Below are 24697 nucleotides of genomic sequence, written 5' to 3'. Positions count from 1 at the left end.
GACTTGGAACTAAATTGCCGATTTTATTGTCTTATTGCCAATCGATTTTTGTGCTTTGGTTAAGATTTAATTGATTTGAATCGGTTTCTCCTCATATTCCAGTTGATTGGTGTAAGTCAACGATTTCGACGACAAAGGAAATGTACTTTGCTATTCATTTTGGAGTAATAATTGTAAAAGTGATCAAAAGTGTTCACGTAATTAGTGTTCAATTGATGGTGTTTATGGATGTGTGTAAGTGTATGTGTTCATATGTTGAGCATTTTCCAGTGTAACTGAGACAGAATATGAATATTTATATGATCAGAGTGATGAAAGATGAAAATGAAACATTAGTTTTGCTTGGGGCGATGAAAACAAGTGAGAAAAAAACTTTTTCAACATAAGTGACATTTAAATTGCGATTTGGTTGTGTAAATAATAGAGATGATTTCTTTTTCATGGTTATATTTCTGGTTTCCATTGAATCCTCTTTGGTGTTTCATGGATCATCATGGTGTTGATTTTACAAGAATTGTAATTAGACCAAAAAGTTCATGGTGTATATATAAAAACATTTCATGTTCATCGATTGAGAATCTTAGACAATTAAAAGATTGATTTTTCTCTGTAAATATATTCGATTAACTATTAATATGTATAAACATAAATGCAGTTTAGATTCTCATTTAGGTTAATTATGGGCCAAGTTTTGAAAGTTAAAACTAAATGACCATCTTGGGTTATTATTATTATTATTACTGGGAAGCTGGTTAATCAATAGCTTCGGGCTACGACATCAACATGAAATGACGAAAGGGCGATTGCTTTTTGACACTCATCATTTGACTAGATGCCGAAAGTAAGCAAAATTTATCATGATAATTGCGTTTTTTTGTTTGGTGAAAAATTTGATCCAATTTGATGAATATTGATAAAGTTAATTTATCGGTTAATTGTTTTGACTATTAATCTGGGTAAAGATTAGGGAGAGAGAGAGATTATATTGTGTCATGATTATCTTCTATCCTAGAATTCTTGTTTTTTTTGTTCTCCTCTGGTGATATTTGTATCATTTTCTAAATATCTATCAATTCATCTTCGAGAAAAAAATGACGGTTTCGTTAATTTCGATAGGAAAGCGAATCTTTTCAAATGTGAACTTGATGAAGTTGAAGGCGATGATGATGATGATGATGGTGTTGCTGTTGACGATGATGCAATTGGTATCGAAGAAGATGATGATTTATTTGTATTTCTATCAATACTGGTGGTAGATTTAGTTTTAGGTTCATTGTGATTTTGAGGAGGTCGATCAACTAGTTCAAAACGAAGATAGAAGATATCGGATAACTGTCAGAATTCAGGGAATCTGTTTGGATCATCAGCATAATCACTTGGAACTTCAAACAGATCATCAGCAAGATTATCGTCGAACTGAAAATCTTGGAATGTTATCCGAGCGGTAACAAATGGTGGAATTGGAATATCTGAAAAAAAGAAACGAATAAATCTCATTAGACTTAATTGATTCATAAACTATTCTAATTCCTCAAGTAATCAACGTTATCATTTTCCAAGGTGATCTCAATTTAACATGATTAAAATTCAGGTCTTAGTCAAGGAAGTAACAAAATTATGAGTAATTTGTGTTAGTTAATGACAGTAAATTATATCAATGAAAAATCACACTGAATGGTAAAGAAAAAGTCACTTTCAGGACTAATAAGATGGAAACAATTAACATCCAAATACCTTCAATGCAAGGCTATTAGATTAAAACTGTTTGATTGTTGAAATATGACTGAGTAATCATAATCCTTGAATCACTTATTCAGTACCATTAAAAATTCAGGTGAAATTTCATCAACAATATAACAGAAAAAGACTCATGAACAAACTATCATGTCCTTGACAAATGAGATAAAACAATGAGCATGAAAAAAAAAACGTAACCACAATTCATCTTGTTGATTGAATCAATCAATTTAAAGATTATTTCCTAATCGATTGGATAATTAAATTGGGTCAACTTTGTACCTAATTTAACGGGAAATCCTGGTGGTAATTTCATCTGGACGAATTCTCTTAATTTTCTGAAATGCTTAAATGGTGCGATGACTTCTAAGACATTGAGAAGCGATTCAACAGAAAGTGGAAATTGTTCATCCTAAAAATCAGAAAAAAGAGAAGAAAAAAAAACAGAAAGTTATTGATACAATTATCTAAATGATTATCAATATAAAAGCAATCAACTAATTACCATGGCAAGAGTTGCTTTATATGCTTTGGTGCTTCCTTTACATTTTATTTCACGGCCAAGATTTGGTAGTTCACCTGATGGACAGTTGATATATTCATCCCAGGTAACGGTACATTTAGATGGTGGTGGAAGTGACCTTCTTCTTGGCGGTGGTTCGGGATATGGATCTACCGCCATGGATCCGGTTACTGCTCCATGAGCAAAATTTTCAAGAATTGCTCGATTCCTTTGAAGATCTTCTGATGTTAAATGTTCCCGTCGTTTCCTTGATTCAAGGTATAAACCTCCAATGTAATAAAAATCGGCCATAAAAGGGCCAACCATTTCCGTTTTATCTTCACGAAATAACCAACCCGATTGGGCTCGAGTAAAGGTTATACTTTTAGTTGACATTTGAGCTGCAACAATATCTTGTGACATTAAAATGTCAACTTCATCTTCTATTTCAACTTCCGATTCTTCATATCGTAATCTTTGATATACTTTCATCTTATTATCCATAACGGTTAACGATTGAGATGGTTTTGCGTCTCCCATGAAAACGAAACTTATATCACCTCGTTCCCATTTCATATCACTAAAATCGACTAGAGTTGTGTCCAAACGGATATTACAGCCTTTCTTTTGTATCGTGCAAACATCGGAGGGCAAATAACGAGAGACTAGAGGTACCCAACTTTGGAAATCCCATTTCAGTTTCATACTAAAATTGCCGATTGAATTGAGAGCACGAATAAGATCAGGTCTACGAATTTCCATTGCTTCTCGTGATTGTTTCTTCAGTTTTCTAAGTAAACATGTAACTAGAATAGAAAGAGAAATATAATCAATTTAAATGGAGAGAAAACAAAGAGAAAAATTAATCAAAATGAATTAATTACAATATGTAAACAAAGAATTGTAAAGAAAAACAATCAACATTTAGTATAATTGTAAAGTAATTGTTTGTAGTAAAAGTCAAGGCTGTCGATGGTTAAACATGATTATGCTTTTTTTGATCTAATTCTTGAAACAAATGTACAATTTATGAATCAAATTAATACGAAAATACGATAAATTAAAGTTGATGAGAAACTTAGAAACTATTTAGACAAAAGTTAATTCTTTTGAATCGCAATTCTATTCGATAAATGAAGAATAAGACATTTAGGGTTCGTTGAGAGATGAGAATATATTTCTAACGATTTTGGAAGAGAAACAAAAAGACAAATAAGATAATAAATAATAGAAAAGGAATCGATATTTATAACAAACAAATGGAGAAGAGAAAAGATCAAAAAGAAAACGAGGAAGGATGGAAATAAATTAGAATATGGAAACGGAAAATTACATCATGAGAATAGTTGATGGGATCGAGTGAAATGAGGGGAAAATATGATCATGATAAATTGCGAATTCAACAGAGAAAAGATTAATGTGAGAGAGGGAATTGGAAAAAAAAAGATAAACAAACGACTAACTTGTCTGGCGATCTCCATAGCTAATCGCTTCAGCTAATGGACTCCATCCTTGGCTGTTTTTCACTTTGACTGGTGCTCCATGGGCGAGGAGCAATTGAATACACTCCTTATGGCCAAGCATTACAGCTAAATGAAGAGGTGTATTACCTGAATGGGAGAGAATGTCAATAATGTGATTATTAGCGAGGAGAAATTATGTTTGACCGATTTTTGGAGATGTTTGGGTTGTTCTTAATGGAAATGGAGGTTAGGGCTTGGTCATGGTGGAGATTTGTTTATCTTTTAGTTTGGATTTAAAGAGAAAAATAAAACAATAACAAACATCATCTTCTTATTACTTACCGTGAATATCTTTGGCATTTATGTAACGTGGTTTAAGAAATTGGGGAATTCGTTTAAGATCATTGATGAAAACACTTTTATGGAGCGGGTATTTATCTTCGTAGGACATTGTAAGATGTGAAAAGGTTAATTAAGTTAATTAATAAATAAGCTTTTCGTTAGAGAGAAAGGAGAAAGAGAGAGAGAGAGGGAGGTAAGTACATGAATTGTATGTTATGTTTATGTTTTTGGAAAAACTCATTAGTGAGTTTAACCAATTCTGCTATTCTCACGTAACCCAAACGCTATTTTCACGATTTTAGGTCAATTTTTTAAATTTTTCTCAAGATTTTTTTCTTTACAATTAACTCAATCCTCCACAATTACATTGGTTAATTTGTAATCAACTGATTGTTATGATCCTTAAATGATAATTTGACTGAATTGTTGTTTAATCTAAAATCTAGGAATCAATGAACATACTGGATTTAAATTGAATCGAAAACAATTTAAGTTGTATTGTATTATCATGGATTACAATTTATTTAGATAATTTAAACACGTGTTTTTCACATTTAATGTGATTAGGGTTTCGTTTAATTGTTAATCTTGTCGTTCATTGATTAGATTGGAATAAGAAAATAACTAAACGGAAGTAATTTAATGCTTTCGAATCTGAGTTCGTAAAGTAATCGGTTAAATCAACTAAAGTTAATTGTATGTTCCTTTAACTGTTGATTGTTGTTTGATTTACGAAAAAATTAGTTGATTGTGATGAGAATCTGTTACTTAATTGTGGTGTGAAAACTACAATTTTGTTTGATATTTTCTTCATCAACCAAACTAAATTAAGAAAAAATCTAAATGTATCTCTAGATTTATATTAACTGGAATTGGAATTGATTTTGTTAATTGTGTTGATCACAATCAAGAAGATTTAATCTTAGATGATTTCAACTAAATTATTGATTAATTGCTGTTGATTCAGTTAAACACTTTTACTACCTGGAGTTTGCTCTTATAAAAATCATGATAATAATAAATTAAATTGCGACGGCGCTTTTAATTGTTGGTAAAATTTTCGTTGATTCTGATTAAATGTTCACAGTTAAATTTGTTTATCCTAAAGATTGTCCAGATAAATTGTTCCAATAATAAGTGACAATTAAATTGTGAAACTGTTAATCAACTTAATTACACACATAAGGTAAGTAAATTTAGATCTCAATTTCCAAGTTAATTGTTAACAATCAACAAAATACCGTAAACAATTCAAAGTAATTAGTGTAAACTTATCGATAGATGATATTGATTATCTAGAGAAATTAAATTTGATAATTTATCTAATCATGATAATCAACGGTTCTAAGCTTAAATTGTTCAAACGAAAATCAATCATCAACAATTAACAAAACTTTGATTCGATAATTGTTACATAAATAGTTAGTTAATTGTTCAATTAGATTTCAAACTCAATATGATGATTAATATTCACTTATTATATTGTAGTTAATCAATGAAAGTTAATTGTTCAATTTAAAATCTATTCTCAAATCTTTAATTAATTGTTAATCATAATTTGAAAATTTCTCATTTCCATGATAAATGTCATAATGAATTAAATTGCTAAATTGTTCAAGATAATCAGAATTAATAAATTATCCCCATGAGAATTGTTTTTCTTAAATTGTTAGCAATCAGAGTAAATAAACTAATCACTCATGATTAACATGATAATCAATGGAAACCTAATCACTAGAGATTAACTTTTAACTAATTTAAATTGTTGGCGAAAATTAAATTTAATAATTTCCATAATTGAATTAAACTTGAGAAGAAAGCAAAAAAGTATCTCCAATCATTGATTAAATAACCAGAATAATTAACCAATTCCATTGATAATCATGATGATTAATTCAACTGATTAATTAATGAGATTGAAAAAAAAACTGTTGATTGATTAACATTTAGATATAGATTCATTTCTAATTGTTTTAATCAACATTATTGTTGTAAGAATTAACATTTTATAATCTAATCAAATGAAAAGATTTGATTTAGTTAAAAGGTAAACTTGATAATTTAACAATCAACAATCAACAATTAACATAAAAGGATTTCATTACTTTCCATTGACTGGAACAAAAAATCAACAACAATTAGTTAGACAATTTTGATTCAATTATTTAATAGCATTTCAATTCCCTTGTATTATCATTTATAAATTAGTTTGAATGTTAAACTATTATTTAACTAATTAAATACAATGATTAAATCTAAATTTCAATGAGTTACGAACTGGACTTGGTCAATCTGATTAATTAATAATTAAATTAAAAGAGTGACAAACAACAAAATAGCAAAAAAAAACCCAAAGACAACAAGAGTAATATTAATTTAATGTAATTAACTTTTTCTCATCTAATTTTTTGACTGATCAAATGTTATACACAGAGAGTAATTTACTGATTGCTATGAGAAACTGTGAATTAAATAATTTACTATTAAAGGTATGAGAACAATTAAATTTAGAGTAAAGTAATTAGATACAAGAATTAGATTACTACTCGATGCTGGGTAATAATAATTACAAACATTTTTTTTTCTTGCTAAACTCTCATTCAATTAACAGGTATCTTGTTCATTGAATTCATTTATTATCATGTTGATTATCATGATAATGTTATCATGTCATCATGATGATCATGGAAAGCATAGGAAAAAGTTGTTGAAATTGATTCAATGAATGAAAAAGTTAAATGTTTCAAAGGAAATCAACAAATGGTTAACATTAACCAAGGGAATTCAATGTATTCAAATGAATAGGAAATTATATTTATCATGTTGATTTAGTGAAACTTTTTCATTCCACCGGAACCTCAGGCTAATATCATGAATCTTTTACAAGTTTGAAATGGAAATTTTCTCGGAAAAATTCAATTTCATCAACTATTCATAACTAATAGAAATACTTTTATATAAGATGACCACTAGTTCAATGGAATCTATTGGTCAGTTGAAAAACTTTCCTTTCTCACCTGAACATGATTCATTTCATTTCCATTGAAATTTCATGTAATTGAATTGGTGATTAAATATTAGTACAATTCTCAATCTACAGGTAATTCTCAAATTTGGATGAAAAACTGAATTTCCAACAATTAATATAACATTAATAAAGATTGATTTTGGAAAAGCCTAATAAACCCTGTTGAGGATAAATAATTGAATTAATTGTAATCAGATCAATAGGAAATTGAAGCGAAACGATTAAAGATGAAACGAGGAAACAAAATGGTAGCAATTGATTTACCTTTAATTATCGTTTTGCTTGGATTACTGATTATGTTGATAATTCATGTTGATTGTCGTCATATTGTCAGTCCAGAGGGATCGAGAATTTCCAATGGATTGACCTTAACAGGTATCGGTTCAGGTACATTGTCCAGTGGATCATCACCTTTACCATCAGGATTATCATCGCAAGAGATTAAGCATCAATTGTTGATGATTCCATCTCAATATTTGATTCGACCTCAGGCAATTGATCCAATTGAAAGGTATCAATTATTAGCAAACTTAAGACGTGAACGAAGACGATTCCCTGAAGTTGGTTCAAAAGGTTTCGAAGCAGACATTTTCGATGAAGGTTTCGGTGGATTTTCAACAATGAGATAAATTTCCGGAGATTCGAGGGAAAAGTTCAATGGATTCGAGTTTGAATCGAATGAAAAAAAAATTCGATCTTCTCTCTTTCAACTTATTTATATTTACTCTTATTTCATCTCATCATTTCAGTTAATTTGATTGTTGAAATTGTTTTAATTGTTAGTGTTTAAACTTTTTTCATTTTACTCAATCAATAAATTGTTCTGTTCTCAATCAAATCAATTGTTTTGTTAATCATATTAGTTAATAATAAATCCGAATGTGAATAAAATTTGAAAAAATTGAACAGTTTTCATTTGATTCGTTTCATTTAATTTGTTCAACTAGCAATTTATTGGCAGGGTAACTTGAGGCTTCAACTGTTAACTACAGACAATTAAATGAATCAACTAAATCAAATAAATCATCATAATGGTGATGATGATCTTTCCGCCTTTCCAATGGTTTTTATCATTCGTTCATTTGTATCATAACGGATTAAGTGTATTTCCTGATTTACTTGTTAATCATTAACGATATCAGATCGATTTTGTATTTTTGTTTTCGCTCACGAACTTTGGACAAACCTTTTCGTGCGAACTGTCCACTTTATCTCTAGTCCATTCGTAGTATTCAAATTACAACTGTCAACAACATCGTCATCATCATCGACTACTGAATGTATTATGTTACAATGATTTCCATTAATTTGTTTGTCTAAATCGCGAGTTACTTTTACTGATTAATTTTGTGCAATTGAAACAATTTTGGTGTCGAAAAATTAAAAACGAAATGAAATCAATTGATAATGACAAGTTAATTGTGATCAGTGGAATCAGCGGAAGATTTTCAGGAGCTTCTGATATTCATCAATTATGGGATAAATTATGTAAAGGAGAAAAACTTTACGGAAGTGACAAGACACCTTATCCAAAAGGTAATTGATTTAGTTTCAATTCAAGAGTTTAATTGTTAATTGTTGTCCCGATAATCAGTTTTACAGAATACTCCAAAATCTCGTGGATCAATCAATGAATCGGCTAAATTTGACAACGACTTTTTCGGCCTAACCAAGGAAGAGGCTAATCTATTAGATGGTCAAGTTCGACTTCTCTATGAAGTTACATATGAAGCTTTTTTCGATGCTGGTAAGTCAATCAATTGATTGGAATAAAAGAGAATCGAATCAATTCTGATCATTTGTTGTTTTTTTTTCTTCTCTCGAATTGATCAGCAATTTTACCAAGTGAATGGTCTTCAAGTAAGACTGGAGTTTTCATCGGAAGTTTTATCGATGATACTGATTTAACACCTCGATCAAGTCCCGTTCATCAAGCGATTCCAACTCGATTATCTTATCATTTTAATCTTAAAGGTCCATCTATACGTGTTGACACTGCATGTGCATCTAGTTTAACAGCATTACAATTAGCTAAACTTTCAATAGAATCAGGTGAATGTGATCAAGCAATTGTCGCCGGACTGTGTCTTCATCAACGATCATTTATTAATGCTTCGTTCTGTGATTTCGGCATTTTATCAAAACGAGGATTATCATCACCTTTAGATAGTGATGCCGATGGTTATGTTAGAAGTGAAGCAATTATTTCGATGATTGTACAACGTAAATCGGCCGCAAAACGAATTTATGCTCAAATTATTGGAATTAAATCAAATACCGATGGATATAAGAAAGAAGGAGTAACATTTCCTAATCGATATGCTCAAAAAGAGGCCATGATTGGCGCTCTAGAAGATGGAAAAGTCAGTCCAATGGATATTAACTATATCGAAGCTCATTTGACTGGAACTCAGGCTGGAGATAAAACCGAGTGTCTATCCATTTTGATGCTTATCGTTCCGAAAGTCAAAAGCCGATTCATGTCGGAGCTTTAAAGTCAAATTTAGGTCATACCGAAGCTGCAGCGGGCTTAGCGTCACTCACAAAAGCAGCACTGATACTCCAGAATGAACTGATTCCACCGATGATCCCGCCTCGAAAAAATAACCCTGAAATTGAGCCTCTTGTGAATGGACAAATTGTCCCGGTGATTGAGCGAAAGTGTTTCCGTGATAACTTGATCGCTGTGAATGCATTTGGTTTCGGTGGGGCAAATGTTCATATTATTTTGAAGGGTAACGAAAAGACTGAATGTTCTTGGTCTTGTTCAGAAAGATTAGTTCTATTCACCAACAGAACTAAGTCAGGCATCGAAAAGTCATTTAAACTGCTCGAAACTAACGAAGAATGTCAAACGGTCGAGTTTCTTTCCTTATTAGATCATCTTTCAAGTTCGAAACCTGAATCGGGAATGATTTACCGTGCCTATGGAATAATCAGTGGAAACAAATCGATCACAACGAAAGAGATCAAACAAATATCTTCCACTCGACAATTGGGCTTACTAATTTTGAGTCCACTCACTGAATCACCCGATGGATTGTCATCTATACCTGAATTCTGTGACCTTCTCAACTGTGCGAAGGATTTGAACAAATTTTCTTCGACTGTTTCGATTATCGAGTTTTTCTATTCATTGAACTTGGAAATTGATATTATTTTAGGCTTCGACACATTAATCACTCAATTCGCTGCTAAAATTAAATCTTTCAAAGAGATGGTTACTGATTACAAGTCGACAAATCAAAAGATCTCAGGTAACCCAATTGATGTTTTTTCGCAATTGAAAAATTACCTAAAATCTGCAAGAAAATCGACTGGCGAAAATGGAACAATTTGGTCGTCGAAAGAGTTTGAAGGTCGATCAGGTCAAACTCTTGGAGAGATTGATTTTCTAATCATTGATGGTGATATTCGGCTAATTAGTGGAGACCAGATTAGCAACGTTTACCAAAAAAGTTCTAAGGTCAAATCGATCTGGCAGATTCTTGGTGAACTTTATTTACTTGGTCAGAATATAAATCTCAGTAAAATTCACCCAAAGATCAACTATCCAGTCCACAGAAATGTCCATCAATTAGTCCACTGATTCAATGGGATCATTCAAATGAATTCAACAATAACTTATACCCTGATTACTTTTCCTCAACCAATGCTACAACTCATCATATTGACTTGTTTGACCCCGAATATGCAAATATATCAGATCACATTATCGACGGTAAAGTGATCATGCCTGCAGCGGGATTCATTTACCTGGTTGGTAAGCATTTGGGATTATTATCTTTCAATCGGCCATTACAAGTTGGTCAGTTTAATTTTAGACTTTGGGATGTTAAATTTATTGAAGCTTGTTCCATGAACGAGGAAGTGGACATAATTATCATACATGATCCAGTTACATTTAAATTTGTAATCAAATCAATTGATAGTGTATTTGTTACTGGATCAGCTTCAATTGCCATATCAAATCAACATGATTCTGGTGGGATTGAGTTTAATTTGAGAACTGATTCAGTTCAGGATGACGATGAACTTAAACAATCTGATATTTATCAATTTGTCAGACTGAGAGGTTATCATTTTGAGAGGAAGTATAAAAATTTATCCCGTTGTAAGGCCACAAGGAGCATTGGTTATGTTAAATACTCGGGTGATTGGATCGCTTTTTTGGACAGTTTACTTCAGATCGATCAATTTTGGGAGACCAAATCGAGGTTACTTAAGGTACCGACATCGGTGAAAAATTTTCTCTTCGATAGTGATCGTTTCAATCAATCGCTCGAAGCTTTCAAAGATTCAGATGGATCTCAACTATTGATGGTCTCATCTTCAACTCATGGTTATGTTAATACTTATGGATTTAATCTCGATGGTATTGGTTGGACTGCAATCAAACGGCGGGACTTTGACCAGCCGAAAATAGCATTTAGTAGATTTCAAAGTTACCTGGACAACCGGATTAGTCTCAATTGTCAGAGATTGAAAGAGTTACAAGATTATCATCAACTTTGTTCATCTTCATGGAAAAAAATGAAACATGATAACAGTGTTTACGATGCTGTTGACAAGAGTTTATTACGATTTCTAATCAAGTCACAAACTCGCCATGAACCTTTATCGTTACTCCTTGAGCAAGAATCTATTCATCTTTGGAACGATATTCTAACAAATTGGCCTGATAAAGCGTTGACCTCTGTTCTCGACGTGGTTCTGAGTAATACGAAAAAATCAGAAATCGTAAAATTGGTTACATCAATCATCTTCCAAAATTACAGAGAATTAAAATAAGTGAACATTGTGAAACTCAGCGAAAGTTCAGTGAATTCATTGACCTTGGAAAACAATTTAGCTCAACGACGATTAAAGATCTTGATTTAATTGTTTACATCGATGATTCATCGAGAATTTTCCCCTCAAATGAAAGTGAAAGTATCGAAATCGGTTTAAAGAAATTCGATAATCTCGATCAACATTTTGTTCTAATCCAATACAGAACTGAACTTAGTGTTACGGAAAAGGAAATACTCAATCAATTACCTTTCGACAGTATTGACGAAAAATTAAAGTTTAATGAGCGGAAAAACTTTGACATCGAGCACCTTGGATACGTTAAAGTGGCCCAATCGTTTGTTGATCAAAGTTGCATCAAGTTTGACTTATTTCGTAAAAGATTTGACGAGAAAAGTTCAAAAATAAGTCGAGTGAGAATAGAAAATGATAACTACGATTGGATTGATGAGGTGAAGAAAAATTTAGATTCTCAAGTCGATCGAGTTTGGTTAATCGCCCAAGGCACTAACAGTGGAATCATTGGACTTTTCAATTGTCTTTTCTTGGAACCAAAGGGAAGAAAGTTACGATGTTTGTTTCGAAACACTGACGAAAAGGAAACGACCATCGATCCCATGGAATTGAACGAAATTATCGAGAAAGATTTGACCATAAATATCTACAGAAATGGATCGTGGGGCTATATGAGCTTGGAAGATATTGATACGGAAAAAGAGAATAAAGTTATCAGCGATCATTATTATTACACCTTCGAGAAAGCGGGAATGCTGGAGACTTTGAACTGGACAGAAAATTATTCCAAGACAATTTGTTCGAAGGATAAGTTGATCAAAGTGGCTTTTGCTGCGATCAATTTTCGTGATACTTTGATCGCTAGTGGAGTTGTTCCAGTTGAAGCTTATCCTAAGGAAAATTGTTTCGATTTGGGTCTTGAATTTTCGGGAACAACTTCCGATGGACAAAGAGTCATGGGAGTTGTTCTGAGTAAAGGATTCGCAAGTTATATTCCGATTGATTCGGTTTCATTTATGTTCCTAGTTCCTGATAATTGGTCTCTCAAAGATTCAGCGACGATTCCTGTTTGTTATATGACAGCTTATTATGCACTCATTGTGAGAGGAGGCTTGAAACCCGGTGAAACTGTTCTGATCCATTCGGGAAGCGGAGGTGTTGGACTTGCGGCCATCTCAATCGCTCTCAATTTAGGATGTAAAGTATTCACGACTGTGAGTAATCAAGAGAAACGATTGGCTGTAATTTCAATGTTCCCTCAATTGGATGAGAATACATCGTTCGCAGATTCAAGATCAGTTTCTTTCGAAGATCATATTCTTACACAAACGGAAGGTCGTGGTGTTGATATTGTCCTTAACTCATTGACTGACGATAAATTGATCGCTGGAATTAGATGTTTATCTCCGGGAGGGAGATTTATCGATCTGAGTAAAAGGGATTTTATCCAAGATAATCCATTAGGTGAGTCGATTTAAATTGTTGCAAATTTTGGTGATACTTTTCATCTAATCGTTTTTTTATCTGTTCTCGATACAGAAACTTATCATCTTGAGGATAACAAAACATTTGAAACTGTTTGTCTGGTATATTTGTTGACAAGTATTGAAGAAAATTCTAGATCAAAATCAGCGCTGAAAATGATCGAGAAACTTTTCGAAACGGGTTTCGAAACTGGTCAAATTGTTCCCTTACCTAGTCGAGTTTACGATAAACAGTCCGTTGAACAGGCTTTCCGAATCATGAGAAAAGGTCAACATATTGGTAAACTGTTGATTCAAATGAACGAAACTGATGAAAGTGGAAATATCCAAATTGAATCTTTACTTACAAATCGTAGGACTTATTTCTGTCCCAATAAAAGTTATCTAATTGTTGGTGGACTTGGAGGAATGGGACTTGAGCTGATCCGATGGATGGTTATTCGAGGAGCGAGGAAAATTGTTATATCATCTCGATCGGGCCTAAAAACGGGTTATCAACGTTTCTGTTTGAAAAATGCTCGAGATTTAACCAATAATCAGGCGACAATTGTCATCGTGCGATTTGATTTGACAAATTTTCGAGGAGCGGCTCGAGCAATCAGAGAGACAACTCGATTAGGTCCAATTGGAGGAATTTTCAATTTAGCCGCTGTTCTTAAAGATGGCCTATTCGAAAATCAGACGAAAGAAATGTTCCAAACTGTTTGCGATCCAAAGATTAGAATAACGAACAATCTTGACAAAATTTCTCGAAGCGAATGTCCCGAATTAGAATATTTTATCTGCTTCTCATCGATTGCGGTACAAGGGAATTTAGGTCAAACCAATTACGCCTACGCTAATCACTATATTGAGACAATTTGTGAATCCCGGCGACAAGATGGATTACCGGGCTTAGCAATTGAATGGGGACCGATTGCCGATGTTGGTTTAGCCGCTCGAACCTTTGGCGATAAACAAGCGATCAGTAGTTATCTTAATCAAAGTATCGACTCTTTTTTGAAAACTTTGGACATTTTCTTAGGACTCGATTATTCAGTTTGCTATTCGGCAATTCCATCAGTTCAGAAAACTTTAAAAGCGAGTGATGCTTTCACCAAAGTCGCTCGAATCATGGGACTGAAAGATATTGGATCAGTCGATCATAATAAAACATTAAGAGAATTAGGAATTGATTCAGTTCAATCAATCGAGGTTCAAATATTTCTTTCCCAAGAATTTAATCAAACAGTTAAACAATTTACAATCGCTGAATTAACACTCAATGATCTGAAAACGATGGACCAAACGGGCTCATCGATCAACGAAGAGTCCAAACAAGTAATCAAGGAGAAATTATTAGTTCCATTAAATTCTGGTGAAGAGAATGCAATCTTTTTCTTTCCTCCGGCGATCGCCGACTTTTTATCAATGATGCCATTGGCCGAAGGTCTCGATTGTCAAGTAATTGGAATCAACTATACAGATGAAGCTCTGGCCATCGAAAAGTTTGACCAATTAACAGAATTATATTATCAAGAAATGATGAAATCGTTTTCCAATCTATCGGAATATCTGTTTGTTGCCTATTCGTTTGGTGTACCGATCGCCTTTGACCTTGCGAGAAAGATACAAACTCGACTAGGTCCAAATCGTATTAAGCATATGATCTTTATTGATACATCGCCGGTAGGTCAACAACAAAGTTATAAATTCTTTCGTCGATTAAGAGAATCGGGTAACTTTAATTGGGAAACTCTGAAAGATCCTCGATTATCTATGGATAGAAAACGAAATATGCAAAACGATCGTCTAAAAATAATCAGTGTTCTCGAAGGAATCACCGGAGATTCTGGTGAAAAAAACACTGAAATTTTCTTCGGCTTTTGGGATAAAATGGCTTCGATAATTGATCTTACATTTGACCATAAATTCATCGGTAAAGTGATACATTTCCAAGCGAACGATCAACCATCAGCACTATTAGATAAGCTCAATCATGACATGGATTCGGTAATTAAATCACTTAATTTTCTAACAATAATACTAATCGATTGTTAATTGTCTCTCTCTCTCTCTCTCTCTCTCTGTTCCAATTTAGGCCGTTGATGGATCAGTTGATACTCGTTTTATTAAATCAAATCATTTCGAGATAATTAACCATGGAAAAGATGAAATTCTCGCTGGTATCAAGGAATTTTTACCAAAAAATAATTAGAATCAATTGGAATTGTCAAGTAAAATTGTTCGTCGATAAAAAGACAAAACTTTTCTCCAATTTCAATGGAAATTCAATTTTCTTATCGAATCATAATAAACAAACAAACTTTTCTTATTCGTTAAATTTTCTTCTTCCCTTGATTTCATTTCAACTGCAAATTGCACACCATAAATTATAATTTTCTTTTTTCAATCAAAACATCAAAATCAATTTTCGAATTTTTTTATTCGATTGACAAATTTATAAAAAGCGCCACTGGAATTGAGATATAGGAGGAGAGGAGCTGCTGTTGGGATCGACTGAGCTGATGGAATGAAAATATTAGAGATTAAAAGATAATTAAACTTGTTTTCCAATTAAATTGATTGTTTTTATTTCTCTTTTTACGAGTTTAATCAAAGTAGTTTGTGTTCTCCGAATTCTGGTCTATTGTTCGTCTTCTATTGGTTTCGGTCTGTTGACTTTTCCTTTCGTTACACGAGTAAAATCGATAGAATTTTTTTTTTCTCTGTGTTTTGATTGTTCCTCTCCGACAGTTTTTCTCATTTTTATTTTTGTTCTTCTCTCTTCTTCTTTATTATTATACATTAACAATAATAAAGAATATTGATATTTAATATTTGCCATTTCCATGGAGCAAGAACAGACCCAATTTTATTGGAACAATTCTTCATTGTATGGTCCGGTTGTTTGTGATTCGGTTGCTGGGGGACCACCGATGACACCAAAATCTCCTTTGAGCTCAGTGGTTAGAGCTCATCTACCCAATAATGAGAAAACCTCTTTTAAGGTGAAAGCTGGTCAAACAGTTGGAGAAGCTCTTAAAAAAGCCATGGACATTAGGAAATTAACGCCCGAAATATGTGATGTATATACTTACACCACTCACGCCCGAATTGATTGGAATCAAGATATTAGCACACTAGAAGGAAAAGAGATTGTAGTTGAAGCTCGAGCTTCACCCATAAGGACTTCCATTTCTCATAATTTTGTAATTTCTTTTTCTTTTCTTCTATTCTCCTTTTTATATTATATGTTACATTCAGTTATGTCTACTTCTATTCTTTCTTATTGCATCTCAAGTGTAACATATTCCTTTTCATTGAGAAATTCATTCGTTTTGCAAACTGTTTAATGTTTACATTTTATATTCTATTCTCTCTAATCTTTTTTACAGGTTCGTAAGACTTTCTTTTCACTTGCCTTTTGTGAATGCTGCCGTCGTTTACTTTGGCATGGATTTCGATGTCAAACATGTAACTTTCGTTTCCACCAGAGATGTGCTAGCCTTGTGCCCAGTTTATGTTCACCTTTAAACGTTGATTCCTCTAATTATTATGGTCATCTTTTAGCTTTAAATAATTCAACTTATTATAAGGCAGTTACCAATCCTTCAAGTGGACCTTATTTCCAACCACCCAGTCAATCATCTCAACATGGAGTTTCATCCTCATCTGTAACAGAGTGTCAATCATCATTCAATCAACTTCGAGAATCATTCAATGGACAAACTCGACGTAAAATGCAACCATCAGGATTTTCTCAAAGAGAAAGATCCACATCAGCTCCTAATGTCTACTGTGTTAACCAAAACAATCAAAGTTTCTCAGAAGAGTTTCACAAATATCCAACATCATCATCTGGTTAGTTAATACATTTAATTGTAGCTCGTAATTATATTTCTCATCAATTTTATCATCTCTTTCTCTCTACAGGCTACAGTAGTATGCTCACCAATAATGGTGATCTAGCTTCATCATCAAATAATGCAACAACAAGTCCAACTAGAACCCAAAGTGCTGGTGGATCACCTACTAATACACGAATAGGTGGACAACAATGGCGTCCAAGAGCAAGATCAGCCGATGAAAGTTCTGCTAAAAATTTAGTACACAAAGGAAAACCCAGTACAACAGGTAGAGAACCAATAGAAGACTGGGAGATAGCACATGATGAAATTTTCACTGGACCCAGAATAGGATGTGGATCATTTGGAACTGTATACCGTGGACATTGGCATGGACCAGTAGCATTGAAAAAGTTAAACGTTACCAATCCAACTCCTGCACAATTACAAGCTTTTAAAAATGAAGTCGCTGTACTGCGAAAGACTCGCCATGTTAATATACTACTTTTTATGGGCTGTGTATCTAAACCACAACTTACAATAGTGACCCAATGGTGTGAAGGTTCATCTCTTTATAAACATTTACATGTTCTTGAAACCAAATTTGAACTTGCCCAATCAATAGACATTTGCAGGCAAACTGCCCAAGGGATGGACTATCTGCATGCAAAGAATATTATTCATCGTGATCTTAAAACGAACAGTAATTATTTTCATTCCAATTAATTTCCACCTGTTGATTTTATTGATGAATATTAATTGTTCCTCTTTTTCCTTTCTTGTTTTTTTTTGTTACACAATAGATATATTTTTACACGAAGATTTGACTGTGAAAATAGGTGATTTTGGTCTAGCGACTGTGAAAACCAAATGGAACGGATCTCAACAATTTAATCAACCTACGGGTTCCATTCTTTGGATGGCACCGGAAGTAATTAGGATGAAAGATGCAAATCCCTTTTCCTTTCAATCGGATGTTTATGCCTTTGGTATCGTGATGTTTGAACTTTTCACTCAACAATTGCCATATAGTAACATAAATAACAAAGACCAAATCCTTTTTATGGTTGGACGAGGTATCCTTAGGCCCGATTTAACTAAATGCAGGAAAGATACGCCTAAAGCGGTTATACGTTTAATAGAAGATAGTATCACATTTTCAAAAGACGAGAGACCTTTGTTTCGGCAAATTTTGGCTTCACTTGAATCTTTGTCAAGGTCATTGCCAAAGATTCATCGATCTACTTCAGAGCCAACTTTAAATAGAACCCATATACAGTCAGAAGATTTTTGGGGACCCGTTTGTGCTTCTCCGAAAACTCCAATTAATTCACAATTCACAGCTTTCCCATTCTATAGCTTTACCTAGTAATTATTTAGTGACAATTTTTATTTCTCTCTCATCCTTTCTCTCTCTCTCTCTCTCTTTTTCTCTTTCTCTTTCTCTTAATCTTTTCATCTCAACCTCTTCCAATAAATTATATCTATTCTTTCAAATAATAAACAACAAGTGAATTGACATTTTTACATGATTTATTTTTGTCATATTCTGATCGAAAAACTTAATTATCAAGGTCAAACGAATCCAATCGATCAAATTTGATTCTTCTAATCAAGTTTCGTCCCCTAATTAATTTCACTTTGGCATTTCGTCGTGCGAATGGACACTTTTCGAAGCACCAAACACGAAAAAGAATTAGTCATTTTACGATTTTATCAACATAATGATTTTAGATGTTCGAATTGTTGAACTTTAACCTTAAATGAACGCAGGTCTATTACTCGAGAAGAGCTTGGCAAGTAAATTTCATGGAAAATGATCAATGCTTTCTAATTATCTCTCTCGGCGCATATTCAATGATTTCCAATCAACAATTAGCCCAAAAATTATAAAACAATTCAACCACCTGATAGAATTTGATAATCAAAGTAAAGAAAAATTTAGATAAAATCCATTTGATTATTAATATTGATTCCATTTCATTTATATTCATCAAGAAAGAGTTGAAACCAATTCAGTTGATCAGAATTTTCATCATCACCTCAAAGATGAACAATCAGAACTTTTATCTGATGTAATCATCGTTCTAACTGATTCAAGGTGAAAAAAACGACAATTACAATTTAATCTGATTGTTTTCACATCATAAAGTTCACTTAATTTAAATTCGATCCATGAAAACACCGATTGCATCACCGATTGTTGATGATTGTGAAAAGATAATCACGTGACTTTCACATATGATTTTCTGTTTACATTTAAGCTTTTCCACTGATTCAATTTCAACCACTTCTCAATCTTAATCATTTCATTTTATCTTCTTTTTAATTGTTTTTTTTTGTTTTCTTTTCAAATGGATCAATTGGATCGAGTTCCTTGTATTCAAGTCAATTCAAGCAACATTGATCTTTGTTGGTCTCATCTCATCAAAGCCATTGAACAATCTCACTTTGTGGCGATCGATTTGGTGAGTGTCAGGTGTCATTGTTGTTTTTGTTTGATTTTGTTGATTAATTGATTAATCTTTGGTATTTTCTCATAATCTTATAGGAACTTAGTGGTTTAGGCGATAAAAAGAAACTAATCCTCAAGTAAGTTGGTCTTTAAATCTCTCAGTTTTGATCTGATTGCCTGTCGTTTTGTTTGCAGAGATATTGAAGATCGATTCCAAGCAATCGGAGAGGTGGCCAAAACCCGAAGTATCTTATCTGTTGGCCTGTCATTTTTCCGATACAATCGTAGGCGTGCTGACAATTCAATCAAAATTCCCGAAGAAATTGAACTCAATGAATGGAATTTCAAAGTTTCCAATTACGAGATACTAACTTTGTGTAATGAAGAAAGTGTCCTAGAAGATGAATCAAGGTCATTCCTCGTCTCTCACGGATTCGATTTCCAATTACAACAGTCATCCGGTCTTCCATATTTAAGAGGTCAACAGGTTAGTCAGTTAGTTAGTTTGCTTCACTGAACTTTTTTCTCATGTTAATTTTTCTCTCTCACAACTAGGAATCAGATTCTGACACTCACTCAATAAGGAATCTTTTCAAAGCATTGATCTCCAAAAAAGTGCCGTTGGTATTTCACAACGGACTGCTTGACCTCATCTTCATCTATCACAATTTCCTGACATCTCTACCACCTAAATTGACCTCATTTGTCGCCGATCTTGATAAACTTTTTCCAAAAGGAATATTCGACACCAAGTATATTGCAGAACACGGATTTTGCCCTAAAGGCTCTTATTTGGAATATCTTTTCTATCAAAGGTATCAGGTTGAAATTCTGTTCTGAAATTCTTAGCTTTTACTTACATGTGACTTTATATTCTTAGGCAACGTCGTAATCTTGAGAGATTTGTATCGAACAAGTGTTTCATCGCTATCGATTTTACTCCAACCGATTCGGTTTCGAGCTATACTGTCCATCGATCTATGAAAACTACTATTCTTGGAGAAAAGCCTGATGGACTTAAAATCTGTGGCGATTATCGGCAACATGGTTGGTGTAAAGATGGAGCGGAATGTAAAAGATCTCATGATATCGATTTTATCTTAGACGATGAGGATATTTACAAAGAACCGAGTAAAAGTCGTAAAAGAATATTGCTCAAAATGAGTTCCATATCAAATTCCAAAGAAATACCGGCCACCAATGGTTCGAACGAGGAAACTTCGGAACATATAAATGGTCAAGTAAAATCAGGGATCCATCGGTCAGGTTACGACGCTTTTATGACCGGATATTGTTTAGCAACTTTTATCATTCAACTTTCGAAGCCTAAACCTGGTAAAAGCGGAAGACTTAATTTCTCAACAAGTGACATCAAAAAGATCACCAACAAAATCTTTCTGACGGGTAAAAAGGATCCGTTGCTCATTCGTTTTAGTACATATTCGAAACCAAGTTCGAGAATAACTAATATTTTGTCCGTGATTAATAAAGAGGAACCAGAGGAAGAAAACAAATTAGATGAAAATTCACTGGAAGATAAAGAGATCGAATCTTCAACTTCATCCAATGAGGAAAACAAGTCTTAAGATTTTGATTGAAAACGGACAATAAGAGTGACCTCGAGTGATCTTTTGAAATTCAGATCAAATCTCTTAATCTTAAATCAATCAACTGAAATGTTCTGAGAATTGTTTTCCACCGTCAATTCTTGTTTATTACATTCTATTCTTATATCATGGAAAATTTTCTACATTAAACATAAATAAATAATGAAGAAATAAGTTCAATTTCGCAGATCAGGATTGTTTTATTATGTGAGAATAGAACGTTCTCTAGGACCACTGCCGTTTCCATTAAATCATCTTTATTTGAGTTAACTGTGTCAACATTTTTTTCGAAAATGAGAACTGAAAGAGACGAAAAGTAACTGAAAGGCCGATCAATCTACCAGATCTTTCTCTTTTCTAGCGATACAACCATCGAAACCTGGAAGTTTATAGCTAAGAGTCACTTGTTCAAGCCGCTTGGTAACTTCCGCATAGGCTCGTTTAACATCCGACTCATCCAAATCCGGTTCACCAGGAGCAAGTGAATTGAATATCTTGATAAACATGTCCCAATGCATGGGTGTGCGAATCGGACGAGAGAACCATAACACTACGTACTCGATTTGACTCTCATTGAAATTTTGAGACATCGGATTTTCCTCCAAACTCTTCAATAAACGTTCGACCATCGGCTTGATTGGGGCTAAAAATTCAGTGGGCTTTATTTCAGTCATAGTGAGCTAGACAAAGAGAAAAATAAAAAGAGGAGGAGAGAGAGAGATGAGAAAGAGAAAGAATGAGAAGAGGAAAATTTTTCTTCCATTTTTACCTGATTCGTAAATTTTTCAAGTTGAGAACCTTTGGTGAGAGAGAATCGTTGTTAACAGGTAGTTGCATAATAATAATTCAAATTGGTTAATTCAATTAATACCAGATTGTAATAAAAAATATTTTTACTCCGTAAATAAAAATGAAAGTTTCAACTCGAAAGTGATCAAGATCAAAACAAGACAACAAATAGAATTTTTTTCTAAAAGTCAACAGGTGGCGACACTTTATTCTTTATTCTTTTTAACTTTTGATTGTTACAATAATTTGATTCCATGTCAAAGTTTTAAGTCGCGAACATTATTAGAAAATTTTTTTTGATGGTTGACAAGTTTCAATTTATACAGGAAATTTCGTCTATGATTGAGTGACCGAGACAAAAAAGAGAGATCAATCTGCAAGATCTTTCTCTTTTCTAGCGATACAATAATAGAAATCTGAAAGATTATAGTCAAGAATCACTTGTTCAAGCCGCGTGGCCACTTCCGCATAGGCACGTTTAACACCCGACTCATCCAAATCAGGTTCACCAGGAGCAAGTGAATTGAACAGAATGACAAACGAATCCCAAAGAAAGGGTGAGTCAAGTGGACGAATGAAAAATAACGTTACAAATTCTAATTGACCCTGAGTGTAAGTTGTAGACATCGGATTTTCCTCCAAACTTTTCAATAACCGACCGAACATCGGCTTTAATGGAAATACAACAGGCTTGTTTTCAGTCATAGTGAGCTAGACAAACGAGGAAGGCAAAAAACAAGGAGAACCGGTGGTGGTTGTACAGGCGATAGATAAATATATTCCTCAGGTTGTCTTTAGAAGAATCTGTGGAAAAAAATAGAAAAAAATGATGAGTTAAATCTTGACTTACAAAGAGAATGCAGAAAAAAAGCTAAGATTCACACAAAGAGATATAAAGAGAAAATGAGAGAGAGAGAGAGAAAGAGAAAAATAAAAAGAGAAAAACAAAAAGAGGAGGAACTGAGAGAGAGAGAGAGAGAGAGAGAGAGAGAGAGAGAGAGAGAGAGAGAGAGAGAGAGAAGAGGAAGAGGAAATTTCTTCTTCCAATTCTTCCATATTTACCTGATTCGTAAATTTGTTAAGTTGAGTTGAAGTCTCTTGGTGTAAGAAGGAATTTTCTGTGGACTATTCGCCGAAAAATATCATTAGTCTCCACAGAAATATTTTTCGGCGAATAGTCCACAGAAAATTCCTTCTTACACCAAGAGACTTGATTATGAACCAATTGTAAATTCTTAACACGAATCCAACCAGGTCCCTTTAAATTCACTTCGAGAATCATCCTTTCCAATGGAGTTTGTGTAGTGTTGAAAACTCGGTTGAAAGTTTCACCCTTCAAATCAGGAGAAAGTGCAGAGTAATCAGAACCATAAACGACTTCTAAATAATCAGCTTGATAGGGAACATTGGGTTGATCGAATGAATAAAATTTTGTAACTTTTCGAGTCTTGTAGAGCTTAATCTAATATTTGGGAGCAATTTTCTCGGTGAATTCTTTGTGTACTTCAGCTACAGGGATTCGATTATCTCCTCTCATGGCTGGAAGTAAATAAACTTTTCTACAGTATCTTGAACAAAAAGTGACAGTAGCGTTTTCCTTTACTACTAAGATCGATTCAAGTATTGAGAAGAGCTTTTTTCATGAAGTTGTAATCAGGTCTTAGGACTAATCACGGAAAAAATTGAATGCCAAAATTCGGGCAGATTAACGAGCTATAACGATTCTAGCGAGCAAAAATATAATTTGCTCGAGGTAAGTCGCGTTTTTTGGCCTTAAAAACTCAAATAACGAGGATATTTGGTCCAAATTTTTTCAACAATTAACTCAACTATCATTTGAAATTATGCTTGGAAAAAATTACTGTAAAAGATTCAAGAGAGTTTTTGTTAACTGTTCAAGAAATCGTGATATTTTCACGAAATTTTTTTTGTATGTGAAACAATGGTTAAGCAATCTGCTTGTAAAAAATTAGATCAAAATAACGTTTCGTTTTCAAGTTGGGACGATAAACGCTAATGTCACTTTTTGTGCAAAACAATGTACTTATATTCTCAACAATTAAACAGCTAATGTAATCACCGGATGATTTAGCATCAGATTTAACCTTAATTTTACCAAAGATGTAGGCCCTTCCAGCGTGAATGGATGTATCCTCAAAAGCGTCAAGACAATACATCTTTAAGTGTGTAACACCATCTTCATCGGTGAAGAAAGTCAAATCTTTGCCAATTGTTTGCGTGACATTTTCTTCATCAGCGTTTCGAAGCCAATGCCATAATTTCATAATTATCATCGGAATTTTCTTCAATTTCCTCTGGTTTGCCAACTTTAATTGGTTTAACCATAGCTGAAGGTTTAGATGGTTTGATTTTCTTTGATTTTACTTTTTCCTGAAGATCCTCTTCATCGTCATCATACATCATTTCTCAGTAACTTTCACCAAGTTACCAAGAAGTTTAGTCGAGTTCCCATTTTGGATTAGTCAACCCGATAGATGGCAGAATTTTTTTCAATTCTTTGTCAATTAGTTTCGCAGATAATCAATTCATTTGGTCAACTTCTCGGAACAATTAGTCAAGTAGCTCAATATTACATGAAGATGAATAAAATGAACAAATTACCCAAAATTCATCAGTGATTACGAAAAAAATTAAAA

At 33.3% G+C, this 24697-nt stretch overlaps 4 protein-coding genes and 1 long non-coding RNA gene across 5 annotated transcripts; 3 read left to right on the top strand and 2 right to left on the bottom strand.

Moving 5' to 3' along the window:
- Positions 1-201: 201 nt before the first annotated feature.
- Positions 202-4276, bottom strand: LOC128389662 (ankyrin repeat domain-containing protein 13C-like). The gene is made up of 5 exons (XM_053349284.1): positions 4045-4276; positions 3703-3849; positions 2243-3045; positions 2020-2149; positions 202-1469 (listed from the first exon to the last, which is right to left on the bottom strand). Exons 1-5 carry the CDS (start codon positions 4151-4153, stop codon positions 1336-1338), a joined length of 1323 nt encoding a protein of 440 aa, XP_053205259.1. The 5' UTR covers positions 4154-4276; the 3' UTR covers positions 202-1335.
- A 3879-nt stretch (positions 4277-8155) lies between these two features.
- On the top strand, positions 8156-15685 carry LOC128389598 (fatty acid synthase-like). The gene is given in 8 exon segments (XM_053349211.1): positions 8156-8608; positions 8667-8819; positions 8906-9498; positions 9501-10652; positions 10886-11447; positions 11792-13342; positions 13418-15354; positions 15443-15685. Coding segments are annotated over 8 exon segments (6210 nt in total). The 5' UTR covers positions 8156-8463; the 3' UTR covers positions 15560-15685.
- Positions 15686-15857: 172 nt separating this feature from the next.
- Positions 15858-18716, top strand: LOC128389658 (raf homolog serine/threonine-protein kinase Raf-like). The gene is made up of 5 exons (XM_053349282.1): positions 15858-16014; positions 16165-16553; positions 16740-17205; positions 17278-17892; positions 17993-18716. The coding sequence occupies exons 2-5, from the start codon at positions 16194-16196 to the stop codon at positions 18556-18558; spliced, it is 2007 nt and encodes a 668-aa protein (XP_053205257.1). The 5' UTR covers positions 15858-16014; positions 16165-16193; the 3' UTR covers positions 18559-18716.
- A 376-nt stretch (positions 18717-19092) lies between these two features.
- LOC128389661 (target of EGR1 protein 1-like) lies at positions 19093-21431 on the top strand. Its single transcript, XM_053349283.1, has 5 exons — positions 19093-19657; positions 19741-19781; positions 19840-20131; positions 20200-20459; positions 20525-21431. The coding sequence occupies exons 1-5, from the start codon at positions 19544-19546 to the stop codon at positions 21228-21230; spliced, it is 1413 nt and encodes a 470-aa protein (XP_053205258.1). The 5' UTR covers positions 19093-19543; the 3' UTR covers positions 21231-21431.
- On the bottom strand, positions 21333-22942 carry LOC128389664 (uncharacterized). Its single transcript, XR_008325483.1, has 2 exons — positions 22021-22942; positions 21333-21931 (listed from the first exon to the last, which is right to left on the bottom strand). It is a non-coding gene; the product is annotated as an uncharacterized LOC128389664 (long non-coding RNA).
- Between the last annotated feature and the right edge of the window lie 1755 nt (positions 22943-24697).

Source organism: Panonychus citri, unplaced genomic scaffold, assembly GCF_014898815.1.
Source record: "Panonychus citri isolate SS breed McGregor unplaced genomic scaffold, ASM1489881v1 Contig00109, whole genome shotgun sequence".
Lineage (NCBI taxonomy): Eukaryota > Metazoa > Arthropoda > Arachnida > Trombidiformes > Tetranychidae > Panonychus > Panonychus citri.
The sequence above is the reverse complement of the archived record's forward strand: the minus strand, read 5'-3'. Positions and strand labels throughout refer to the sequence as shown.